General features: G+C 37.4%; 1 protein-coding gene across 1 annotated transcript; it reads right to left on the bottom strand.

The window, feature by feature from the left end:
• Window positions 1-135: 135 nt before the first annotated feature.
• Window positions 136-13709, bottom strand: LOC134846879 (uncharacterized). The gene is made up of 6 exons (XM_063864290.1): window positions 13618-13709; window positions 3591-3767; window positions 3117-3299; window positions 2403-2519; window positions 1883-2186; window positions 136-532 (listed from the first exon to the last, which is right to left on the bottom strand). Exons 2-6 carry the CDS (start codon window positions 3749-3751, stop codon window positions 386-388), a joined length of 912 nt encoding a protein of 303 aa, XP_063720360.1. The 5' UTR covers window positions 3752-3767; window positions 13618-13709; the 3' UTR covers window positions 136-385.

The raw sequence follows: 13709 nt of genomic DNA, 5'->3' as shown, positions 1-13709 counted from the left end.
TAATCCTGCATTGAGCAGGACCGGGGGCTAATCATAAGAAAACGACGCGTTTAAGACTTCTAAACTTCAACTGGAGAGGTAAAGATGACAAAATCTAAATCCGATTCAGTCCAAAATGGTAAATTAAATCAGCAGTAAGAACAGAAAAATAAATAGCAGTGTAAACAGAAAAAATAACCCGAGAGAGTCGAGAAAAGAACCGCCAGAATAACAATTGGGGAAAAAACGCGAAAGTTGGCTCCTCGTTAATAAATTGGTATTTTTCATTCTATTTCAACGATTCCTTGATTTTATCCAGCTTAAATTCAAAAAAATGGCGGTTCTTTGTCGCGATAGCACACAAAAAAGTTTAAGGAACAGCCTAGGATGTAGTTTGATTGTGTCTTTATCGGGCGAATGACCTTGAGCTTTGCTCCTGTCCCATACTTCCGGGCCCTCCCCCACCCATTTGTGGATGTCGGTCCGGCATAGTCGAGTTGTTGTCACCTCGTCCACTTCCTCCTCTGTTATCGCAGAGCTCCGCCAGTAGCTCCTACGAAAATCAAACTTTATTTTAAAAAATTCACAGCACGGCGGCCAATTTTTGAAAAAGGGACCTCAGTCTTAAGAAAAAAATTGAAACAGCAAAACATGAACGCAAAAAAATGAACTCAAAGAAACAAAAAACTGACTTGTTTTTTTTTCAAAAATAGCATTCGAAATTCGGTTAAAACAATGGATGGTCTTAAACCTCTTTCAATTTCTAGAACAATTTATTATTGAAAAATTTTTCACGAAATTAACCCAATTTGAGAAAACTGGATCAAAAAGTAAATATTTTATTTCGCTGGGAAACTGATAATTAAATTCCACTTTCGAAACTAAAGTCGATCACGTTTTTCGTGACCTGTACACTTTTGCTGTTCGACAGTGAGTTTGCCTTCCTTTTAATAAAACGAACAAATTTGGAAACTTTTAGCATTTCCTCAATTTGAGTTGACGTAAGAGAAAAAATGATGAGGACAAAAGTGGCTTAGAATAATACTAAAATTATTATGCTTCAATTTAATTTGCAAAAATTGCACCAAAAATTTTTCAATTGCAAGTGAAGTAGCATGTTTAATAGCACACAAGATCTTTTGTTGGCACAATTTTGCACATATACATTTAAACTTACACGGTAATCATATTTATTTCGACAAAGCCGAAGCTGCGCTTCGCAAACACTTGCGAGAACACGACCAAAAAGTAGCTCTAACAAGTGAAATAAGAAAAAGTAGAAATAAGCCTCGAATTAGTAAGAAATCGGCTACATGTAGGATTCGAATCTGTGACCTTGCAACATTGAGTCTCACGCATAACCACTCAGCCACTGATGCTTAAATTCCTCAAAAACTAGCCACTAAAAACCAAGCTGCATATGCTAATAAATTGCCAAATCGATACCGCAAAAGGGGCACCAAATACAAAAAGACACAACTTTGCATGTAATAAATTGGAAGGCACAAAGCCAAATTATGTATAAATAAAGCATTTAAAAAAATAAGAGATACATTGATTTGGAAAAATTCTGAAATCATTGTACTGCTGTTTGAAACAATCAACGTTTTCGGTTCATTTGAGGAATTAAAAATGCAATAACTGTGTTAACTTTTACTAATTAAATGTTAAAGCACATATGACAATATACTGCTACCGCAGCTTACCGATTCAATAGTGCCACCAAAATTAGCACTTTTGTTTGCAGGTTAGGTTGGGAAAAAAAGGTTCGTACTAATACACTCGCTTCGCAAGTGTAAAAACTGATAATTTGACGATGTGAAACTAACGCACGTGAAGCTCTAAACCTTACTCAACCAATGACAGACAAGCTACAAGATCATTTTTAAGCATGCCGACTTACCCGCAGGGACTGTGTTCGTTTTCCAGTGACCACTAAATACTTGTTATACTCTTCGTGCATCCTCAGCCAATGCGGCAGTTCCGAAATGCCAGTCTGTATTTCCCCGCGGGGAGTGCCGTGCAGAAAGTGCACATTGGCAGTTTTCCGCTGCTCGTTCAGTTCGTCCAGAATCACGGCCGAGATGATTCCCTTCTGAGACAGATTGTCCAGGGTACCAGCAAGGGATTCGTCACGCGAAATGAATTGCACATCTGCGACCAAGCCGGCCGCGACGCAGACGTTTTGAACGGACTCCGCGTATGACCTTAATTAGCAAGCCACGCAATGAATTGAACCTTTCAAAAACAGTAGCAATATAATTCGACAATGGCAAATCACTAAACAATTTCTCCTTAAGCGATCAGATAATTGAGAATGAGTACCTCATCTTAAAGTAATTCCCTAATATTCAAAAGCTAAACTAGTTCTCGATTTAATAATACCAGAGTTTAAAGAAGTTAACGTGCTTTTTTTCGTTTACCTGAGCTGTTTGTCGACGTAGATGACGCAGCAATCTACCATATTGCGATACATATCCAAATGATCGTTGTTTCCGAAGGATGAGTTGTTCACCCCCCTTCGCTGTTTGGCGGCAGGACTGAAAATGATCATAAGCAACATCAGCATTAACAACTGATGGGTCAGACTCACGTTCGTTCAAGCTTCAACCAACTTCTAGTTGGGCGATGCCTGCAGAAGAAGGTGATAGTTTTTCAACTACAGCACTTTTTGGCCAACTAATGAAACTGAGTAACATTGGTCTCATTTTTTTTTAAAACTAAGCTAGGCGCGCTCAACTTTGTACTCAGCAGCTCGAATTGCAACTTTAAACTGAGTTTTGGATAATTAGGATATGGGGCGGATCTAAGATTTTCACGGGGGGGATGTTCAAAAAGTTTTCGAAAATTTTATTTATCAACCTTTTTTTAGGTTCACTAAATTGATTTTCCGAGCTCTCCCAGAGCACGAAAAAGACCCTATTTTGGCCAAATTTTCTGTTCCAGAGGCAAACTTTTGAAAAAACAGGCCAAAAAGAGGTTTTTAGGCCCTTTTTGGAAAATTTGACCAAAAAATTTTCCGCGCTCCCCCCTTCAAAAGTCGCCTTTAGAAAAGTTTTAGCGTCCGTCGGCCAAAAATGGATGTCTCAAATTAGTACAAAGGCCCTCGAAAACCCACTGGTACTGAGAGCACTTACGGTTCGAACTCATCGGGAAATCTCTCTTCAGGGAATCTCTTTGGAGACATCTGTCTATGTCTGGAGTGGACTGACCCCCCTGGTCCAGAGGGAGGACCCATTTGCCCCTGTGAGCTGGACGCAGCTGCCGAAGATCTCTCCAACTCCATCATCTCCATCTTGCGTTTCTCCATTTCTTGCGCACTAAACCCAGATACTCAAACAAATGAGGAGGTACGTAAATTGTACATTTATTGCTTCTTTATATCTTATTGGAGATGCCTTTTTGGTATTCTCCCAAACCGAACTAAATTGTAAATATACAAATTCTTAAAATGTTTGGCTATAAGTTTCTGGAACGAAAGAAAATAAAATTATTATTGTTGCTCCTCTACCATGTGTCAGTCTAGAGCAATTTTATTTCAATTTTATTTACTTTTTATTTTAAAAAAGCTTGAACTCAAGCTTATGAACTAAGCGGAATCGAGTTCTTACATAAGCATCTCCTGAGCCTGCTGCTCTTTGATCATGATTTGCTGTTCCAGTTCAATCAGTCGCTCTCTCTCCGCTACCTCACGGAGTCTGGCCTCCAGAGAAATGTCTGGTCGAGGGGGAGGGGGCGAGAAACCACCTCGACCTCCACCACCACCGCCCATTCGAGGTCCATCGTCCCTAAATGCCCCAAAACTTGATTGAGTTTCATAAAAAAACTCGTAACAAACTATGACAAACTTAAATCTGAATATGAATAATGTGGATCTGAAGAATATCAGATACATCATCGATACGAACACAAACAATCGAGTAGAAGGTTGGACTTCGAAAACAGCTGGCAGAAAAAGCGCCTTGTAAGAAGTGTGATAAGTTACCCTGGCATATAAGTAACTTAAATTCCGAATTCAGTTCGTCGAATCTGGCAAATGAGACCGAATTTGATTCCACTATGTTGTTGTAGTTCATATTGCTGATGCCGGCGAAATTTTCATGCCACAATCGACCGCGGGTTTTTGAAATTAGGTATAGCAAACATTCCCAGACTTCGTTGAAAATATTTTACGTCACAAATCAAATAGAAAATGATTGTTTTTCAAAAACTCATTTTCCGAACTTTCAGAATATTGAAGCTCAGGTCATATTGTAGGCCAAATTTAAGATTCAAGATACTTTAAAATCATTTTCAATTGATAAAACAGATGAAGCAAAAATTAGATTCCAAAATAATTATACAGGTTTGCTAAAAAAAACTATTCGAACATAGCCAACCGACAGTTGGAAAAGTGTTAATGATTTCGGGGTAAAAAATTTGGAAAGTTCAACTTCAGAATTTCGGGAAAAATTTAAATCCTGTTAACTCTCGCTGATTTTGAGAATCCAATTGGAGCGTCAACAATTTTTTTCCTACAATCAACTCAACCTTTACAAGTAATAAATCACTTCGTTCATTAACACTTAAAAAATCGGCACCGATGGGATTCGAACTCACTCTAACTCAAGCCGCCGCCCTTGAGGACAATCGTTCAAACGACTGTGGAAACGTTGCCTGATGCTGACACAATTCCTTGAGATTATATTTGAAGCAATACACTCGCGTTATATACTGAAAATGAAAACAATATGGGCATCCTCGCATAAACAAATTACGAAGTTTGTTTCATTTATCTGTAGATTCTGAAAATTGAATATCGAAATGTAAAAAGAATAGCAACGTTTTCGCAATTATCACTTTAGGAATAGAAAGCGCTAGTAAGATTGACACATCATTCAGGCCAAGGAAGAAGTTTTTTCTTCTGAGAAAATTCGAATCTCCGAAGTTTGGACGAATTTTTTGTCTTCCATCTAAATTCGAAATCGAAAAACCTTCATTGCAAAGATATCGATAAGATCACTCGTGCAAGGAAAAGACGTGAAATTGCCTATTTGGCCAACTTGGGATAAATAATGCGCTCTACATCTCTAGTTTTCTATAAATGCGCAGGCGTTGGTGAGTTAATGAGGCTCAGTAAATAATTTTTTTGAAGGTTATATTAATCTTTTCAACAAAACTACTTCAGACACGTTAAGGGTAGTCAAAACGTTCCTAATTTTGCGTGATTGGATATTTTTTAAATCTTTTTTGTCTAAATTTTTTTGCTGTCAATTAAAATGCTAGAACATTTTTGAGACCTTAAGTCAATTCAATTTTCAACCCGATTTGAATTTTTGATTTTCGAGCGTGGTTTGTTGTTGAGCGCGAGTGCATCCAGCTCGACTGGCATAAAAAGTTGAAAATGTTGGAACTAGCATAACTTTGATAGCTTTATTTCGCAGACAGAAATACACTACAGCGATAATATTACAATGAAATTGACGTTGCCCTGCTCTCCTCGTCCTGCCTATCTCTTAATTATTTCTAAAGCATGGCAATATAGGATATAGCTTAAACGTGCAAACTTTCGTTTGTTTCCGAAAGCTTACATATGGAAACAAAAATTGAGCAATTAAAAACCAAGCAATCAAAATCAACCAGCAAATCAAATTCCATGACACATAAATAGTGATCAGTCAAACCCTGACCTGAAACACTTCAACTGAATTGAAGCGAATATTGAACCGAGCCGTTTCAGCTATCGTATTTGGAGAGAGCAAATTTACCTAGCTTTCACAAGATGAATTTGAATTGAACTCCAAAAGGTCATATATACTTAAGTGCAATCATAAATGATTGATATGTTTAAATGCACTTCTGTTGTTATTAGAGCATTTCAAGACCTTTTCCTGAAAAAAACATCAAGACCTATGTAAGTGAAAACTTAAAAACAATTCAGACAGCTTTATTTTGAGCAGGGAGGCTTTGTGAGAGGAGGAAAATTAAACTTTGTTAGTAATAGCTATCTATTTTTATAATTTTAGACGGATTGACAATAACAAAGAACCCAAAAATTCTATCACATATTTCGCGACACTGGCGCAGCGCAACTGAAGAAATTTAATATTGCCCGCACTTGACCACATCTGAAACTTTCTAATGCGTTGTCCGAATCCGAAGTCTCTGCTATCAAAATTGGTGCTCACAAACTTGGAGTAAACCGGAGAACTCGTTTTCAGCTATTTTTTTTGTTGAAAATAGGCTCCGTTGGTGTGGTATATTTCCATGAGATATTTTGAAAGATTTTTGAGATCTGGTGATATTTCAACGATCACATCGACTATGAACCAGAAATTTCATGGTTTAGCAGGGGATTTTACATGGCTATTTATGAAATGCTTATAGTTCGATTTGAAGTACAACTGATGATGGTGAAGTGGAGAATAAATAAACCAACCGAAACGCGCGGTATATGTCAGCCAGCAGAAAATTTACATCATATGAATGAATTTGCATAACTTTCGTAGCTGTTAAATAACCGTTGCATAACTGTTATATAACACTTACGTATTTTCGGCTGGTTTATACTTCGGCTGGTTTATATACCACCAGTGAAATAGGACCAGATTCGAAGGAGCATATCATTTTTTAATGAAACTTAATTAATGTGGCAGATATTCGTGGCAGAATTCTGCCACCGGCTTCTGCTTAAATTCGTTGCAGTTAAAACGTAACAATTCCGTCTCTTATTGACTCTTTGAAAATTGTTATGAACTGTTGAATCTCGTCAGATGCCTTTTTGATATTGAACTATACAATCGTGTTTATGTCTCATACGTAGGGGAGAACCAAAACATCTTCTTTCCCACGGTATATCTTCTGAAACTGCAGTACTATTACCTTAGACCATGGAAGGACAATGCTCAATTTTGAGCAAGTCGTACATTCAATTATACCAGTAATACTGTTTGGCCACGCTTCAAATAATTTGCTGAGAGCGCCCAAATCTTCTTTTTGCCCAAATTTGCGAGCCCCAGATATATCACACTCCATTCTATTTAACTAGATGTTGTCCAATAAATTTAGCCGGGATCTCGTTATCATACGCTACATTGAAAGAAAGAAAGAAAGAAAGAATAAATTAAGATAGAAACACATCTATCTTACACGTGATAGAACAAAAGCAAACAAAAGTTTATAGAAAGTTTTTGTTTCTTAAGGCTCTGGCTGGAAAAAGCTTGAAATGTTTTTCTAATTTTTCGTGTGCTGCAACTGCTTTTTCTCTAAGTCTGTTTTCTGCATAAGTTTCTCGTTTTGGCAATTTTGAATGAAGAATATGGTCTTGTTTTGAACTTGACTGTAATAGTTTGTTGTCATGGTTCTCTATGAGCTCGAAAATTGGAGTAAATGTAGAAGTAACACCAAGTTTAAGAGCCCTGCGCTGAACTTTGTCCACATCGGCCAATTCGGTCGAATTGGCACATGCCCATACCGGTAATGCGTAAGTAATTTTACTCTGCACCAAAATTTTGTATAAAATATCAAGGGCAGAGATGTTCATACCAAATGTCTTTAGTCTATACAAAAGGTATATACTGCTGGTTACTTTTTTGCATAAACTTTTGATGTGCGATGAAAACGTAAGCCTGCTATCAAATAATACTCCGAGAATTTTAAGCTCTTCCACTTGCTCAATACCATCAAAAGCTTGTGGTACTAAACTAATGACATTCGGTTTGACAGTCATCAGTTTTGTTTTTCCCTCGTTGAGTATGAAGTTATTTGTGGAGCACCAAGTTTTAATTTCCTCCAAAACTTTCATCGTGTTTTCGACCGAGCCGAACCCCGCTATCACAGAGTTTGCATCGTCCGCAAACTTTATAATTCTAGCACTGTTTGTACTCTCCAAATCCAAATCATAGCTTACTGTATTGAAAATCAAACACGCAGCCCACTCATGGACGACTGAAACGGATTGACAAGATCCCATTTCGTACAAAAAAGCATGAGTCCACATTACACCAAAAGTGATAGAGCAACAAGAACAGAACAGTACGGTACAATCCACATCATACTTATATCATTCAACACTGGTGGTCATATTCCAGTATCTTGAATACAATAGAGTTCCCTGTTAAGAACCTTTTCCTGATAGACGTTTCATCTCACCTGAACTCGCGGCTGCGACCTCGATCTCTGTCGCGTGGACCTGTGCCGCTTCGACTTCGATCTCTCTCATTTTTGACCCCGCCGGAGCCACCGGCCCCCGAACCTTCCGAGTTCTTCTTGTTGGGACCCGTTTTGGAATCAGAGTGCTCAACGGCTGCAAAATTTTGAAACCAATAACACGTAAGCTTAACTTATCTTCACCGTACACATGGAAAAGTGGCGATCATCATAAAGGAGAGAACTCAATAATGGAGCCAGGTGCACATTAAGGTTCCTGAATGTCAATTTTTAATTTTATCGACGCAACGGGTACTTTGGCATTCTAGCATACGGAAAAACGTTTTCCCATCTTTTTAAAAACCTGTTCATGTTAAATGTCGACTTAAAAATTTATTTATAATTCTGGAAATAAGACTGATTTTCAAATATCGGCTTAAAATTTACTCTATTTTCTGGAAATTACGGCCACAACTAAGGACTGTAGCAGCTCCCTTTATTAATTTTTACAACTAGTATTCAATGGACACGGCTTTGGTGCCTTGGGGCCCTTGATGATTGGATGGCAATTGGGTGGTACAGATTGGATTGGTTCAAAGAATATACAGTATTGGCCGTGTCTGTGGTCTTACTCAATGGTCTTCCTTTAAACAGCGAATGGTGCTTCAGTCGGACTGCGTCTTCGGCCGCTTCTCGAGCGTCGAAGTCAACGAAGGCATAGGTTTTATGCAGTGCAATGTCTAAAACAACAACCTTGTTAGTTTCAGTTTGAGTAAAGTTATAGTAGTTGGGATCCGAACCTATAGATTACATATGATAAAATGAAAACGGAGTAACGATTGAAATCATGGAAAAACAACCGAATTCGCTTAGGATGGTTCTCGATTTCCTCCATTGAAAACTGCACCTGGTTAAGCAACACCTCAGTTATTGAAAAATTTGGAAATAAAAGCTAACTGGTAGTGACCGTGATTAGACGTAGGAGAGAAAATTCTACTATGTTACGGCATCCATTCAAGTAGAAAATAATCTAAAATAACAAAGCAAAATGCGCGTTGATCAAATTTGAGCCTCGGAGAATTTTCATAAATGAATATGACGACGGTCTGTATGCCTCATTCGAGCTTTCAATACGACGGTTGAAACAAATCATGGATCTATAAGGTCGTATGATTTCACAAGACCATACACCATTTTGTTTAGTCGAAAAATTTTGCTAAGGATACTTTTTTTTTCAAACTAACTGTCCAAAATATGCAGCATTAGATCAGAATACGTTTTTGAAAATGTTTTTGATCAACACGAATATGCTAATAGTTTCGATGAAATGCGAAGGATACGGAATCATGGATATTGTTTCGGCTGGCTAAAATAACCTTCATATACGAAAGAGTTTCGATCAAAACACCATATAAAACAACGAATCACAAAAAGTTTTGATTGACAATTTGAAAATGCACAGATTCGATCCCTCAATCAAACAAAGATATCTTGCGACACACAGATTCAATCCCTCTATCAAAAACTTGGTTACATCACGAGGAGCTACCGTTTTTTTCGGATACAAAACTTTTGACAAAACCGAAGTTAATTCGATCCAAATGATTGAAGACTTACAACTGTGTGAACAAAAAACTTTATATGAGATCGTGTGAACAAAAAAAGCTTCCTGGCGCAGAGGCATTTCCGGAGCGCGAAAATTGGAAACTAAAAGGATTCCAACACTCCAATCTGCTTTTCATTTATAGAGGGCAACATAAACAAAATGCCATCGTACCGCAGATGACGCTGTGACAATGTGAAATTTTAAAAAAAGTTTCAGAACACTAAAGCTTAACTGTCGTAAAATCTGCAAAACATGATTCAGAAAATATTAATTGAAAAAACAGAAGCTATTTCAGTGAGCCAAATTGATTGAAGACTCGCAACTTTATGTGACTAAAAACTTAAGAAACTTGTATGTATGTGAACAAAAAAAAAGCTTACTGGCTCAGAGGCATATCCGGAGCGCGACAATTGGAAACCTCCAACAATCCAACCTGCCTTTATAGAAAGCAACATTAAAAATGCCAAGATACCGCAGATGACCATGTGAAGTTTTAAAAAAGTTTGAGCAATCAAGTTCAACTGTCGTACAATCTGCAAAACATGTTTCGAGAAACAGAAGATGAATGTAACTTTATAATTGAGATAGCAATACCATCTGTCCACCTAAGCGAAGTTTGATATTCTCTCGGAAAAATAAATTGGAAAAGGCTCTTTTAACGGAGTGGGAAAAACTTTTAATCGACTTTTTTTATCAAACACTTTGAGGAAAATTCCTTCAGATATGCGAAACTCCAGAAAGACATCGTTGTGCTGTCTACAGGAAACTCGTTTCAAATGAAGCGGCACAAGAAGTTTTGGAGTATGCGACCAAAAATTCTAGTTTTCATGTTGTCAAGGAACCCCGTGGTGGCAAGGAAACCCAAAACGCAATGGTGTTGCAATAGCCATCAATGGTCGACTTGTTGAAAATGTACAGGAAGTTGTTAGAGTAAATGAACGTGTTATGCGCCTAAAACTTGTATTAGGGCAAACTGAGTGTAATAATGTATGTGTACGCACCACAAGCTTTCAGAGAGGATTCGGAAAAAGATGATAACAGGCTAGAAGATACTATTGCCTCTGTAATTGGCCAAAAATATACTTTCCTGTGTGGAGACTTGAATAAACATTCGGGAGTAGCTCCAGGAATTTGACAGCGAAAGCCGTCTATTCTGCTTTAGGACTCAGAACTCAGTGAGTTGTCCATTTCTGCCACTTACATTATCTAGCTTTCCTAAACGCTGCACTTTCTTTAAAAACGCTGCGATGATGATTACTGTTTATTTCAGAGTGGTGAAAAATCCACCCAGATTGATTTCATTCTAACACGATCTTCGCAAAGATAATGTGCCAACATTTGAAGGTTATCAAGGGTGAAGGATGTGGTACTCATCGCAGAATTGTTGTGTGTGATTTCTATCTTGAAGTTCCAATTTCAAAATCAGTTCGAAGAATTAAATAGTGAAAATTAAATAAAAGAGAAAACCAAATAAAATACAGAAGCAATAAGAAAGAAGCTAGAGAATAATCAAATACAGGCGAACAGGCAAATTTTCAAACCACTCCTAGAATAAGCGAAAAACGGATGTGGCGAAACAACCGGAAAACGAGCGAAAAAAAAAAGAAAATCATGTTGTGGAACAGAAAAATAGGCGAACGAAATAAAAAAGATTTTTGTTCAAAAAATGGCAGAAGTCTGGCAAAGAAGCAGATTGTGTGATATATCAGCATGAGAAGCGTCAAATACGAGTTCGATCAATTCAATCAGAAACAAATATAAATGCTCTCTTCTGCAACGCGATACTTTTCCAGTGTCACGAAATTACAGGGCCCATTCCACGAAATGGCAAATGAAATATCTCAAGTTTTTTTTGGCCCGGGGTTACAGGCGAAGTCTGAGCAAATAAATGCAGGAAATAACTTTTTCACTGAGCACTTTAACTACACTGAACAAATTAATTGCAAAGCAACAGGGCAGCAAGGTATATCAGAGAACAAAAAGCTGTATTTTGGTTGTGAAAAAGGACGTGCTAACGAGCCTCAAGTGTTAAGGAACCTCATGTGAATTCAAGTTCACTTCTCGTGCTATTTGAATAATAGATTTTGCAGGAATCCCCACCCCCGATAAATTTACACCACCCTCAATTAAAAAAAAAACACCTTTTTGAAGTTCAATTTCCGTGTAAAGTTGGACCCAATCGAAGTTAGTGCTGCAGAGTTTGCGACTAGGGATAAAAAAGTTGGATTCATAGTATAACATAAACTTTTGCTTGTCAAAGACATAGCCAACAGACAGTTGGAAAATTATCAATGAGCGCACGTAAACAAAAAAAATATTGACTTGTTTGTGAAAAAGTCTTATCTTTCGATTTTCCAAGAAAAAGATGGCCTTGAAGCTCTCTGAATTTCTATAACAATTTATGATTGACAATTTTTTGATAAAATAAACCCAATTTGAAAAAAAAACTGGATCAATAGACAAAAATTTTATTTCGCTGGGAAATCTGATAACTAAATTCCATTTTCGAAATTAGAAGTCATGCATGTTTTTGGTGACCTTTACACTTTCGCTTTTTGATAGTGAACCTTGCTTTTATTTTGAGAAATTAAATGAGCGTTAACAAATTTTCCGAAAAAAAAAGATCATCACGACCTATATAAGAGTCGAACTACTTCAATCGCCTCTTAATAAGAGCTTCACTTTGTTCATTACAAATAAAATTGGTAATCAAAATGACGAACCAATGGCAGTATGCGCTAGCGTTAAATATACATTTATATAATCATGGTAAGCTGCACTTTGCAAACACAAGCGAGAAAACGGCAAAAAATGCTCGAAAAAGCAAAAAAGTGAAATAAGGAAAAAGAGTATGAGCCTTAGACCGAAATCGAACCTCTCAACTGGAGATCAGGAGTATCACCTTTATAGATCTTCGCCACGATCGCTAGACCATTTACTATCAAGTACCATCAATCAATAAAGCAACTACAGTTGCAATTAAAATGCCAATGCTATGCAACAAAAATGCTACCAAAAAACATTTCAATATTCCGGATTTGAATTTCCAGTCTATAGATTAGGAGTCTCACGTCCTCGCATCTGAGCCACGGTGGCTTAGAAGGAAGATTTGACAGAAATAAATCATCAATTGATGCTAATAAATTGCCTATGGTTCGAAATGTACCAAAAGTAGAACCAAATGAGCACTTTTATTTGCTACTTGGGGATAAAGTTGCTTCATTGTATTATCCGTTTGTATAAAAAAAATTTTCAACCGCTTGAAATCGACGACGGACAGAAAGAAGCGACACAAATTGCTAGTAGACGAATCTCACAGCAATAAAACTCAGTTCAAAAACGAACATTTCACGTAGCTTATTTACCGCAGATAATGTTTCTGAACACCTTCACATCTAAGCTTTGACATCGGTATCCACAACAAAACAAAAAGAAAAAATTGAGGTTTCGCGGTTGTGGTAGCTATATGAGTTCAACCGAGGAAACTTTGATTTCACTGACAACTATTTTGCTCTGGCCAATACACCACAGCCAAAATTACAACACCTAGATAAGCACCGAAGTTCAGTGTCAATGAATCAATTTACAATAGATGCAAGCGATTATCAACTTTCGATCGGACTCGTAACCATAATATAGTGCATTCAATCATACTTCAGTTTTTCATGACATTTGTACAATCGGTTTCGCATAAATAAAGATGACCCTCTTAAAAGGAGGGAAGCAAAGCAAGCCCTCTGGAATTGACAGCTTTAGAGCAAATGAAAGCATCCAAAATGTCGACGCATTAACTCATATGGTAACAGATTTGCTGAAACAACAGAAACAGCCAATTGCCTACCACTCAAACAGAGCAACGTATAATTGAGCAACGAAACACTTCATTCAAAAATGGTTCATCTTACGGAGTATTTTCCCAAACTGTCGAAATTCGTCTTCCAGGTCCAAGCGGCTGGCTCCAGCGCAGTTTCCCACGAATATCGTGTACATCATAATT

Source organism: Symsagittifera roscoffensis, chromosome 5 (assembly GCF_963678635.1).
Source record: "Symsagittifera roscoffensis chromosome 5, txSymRosc1.1, whole genome shotgun sequence".
NCBI classification, from domain to species: Eukaryota; Metazoa; Xenacoelomorpha; order Acoela; family Convolutidae; genus Symsagittifera; species Symsagittifera roscoffensis.
This window is presented reverse-complemented; position numbering and strand designations above follow the sequence as displayed.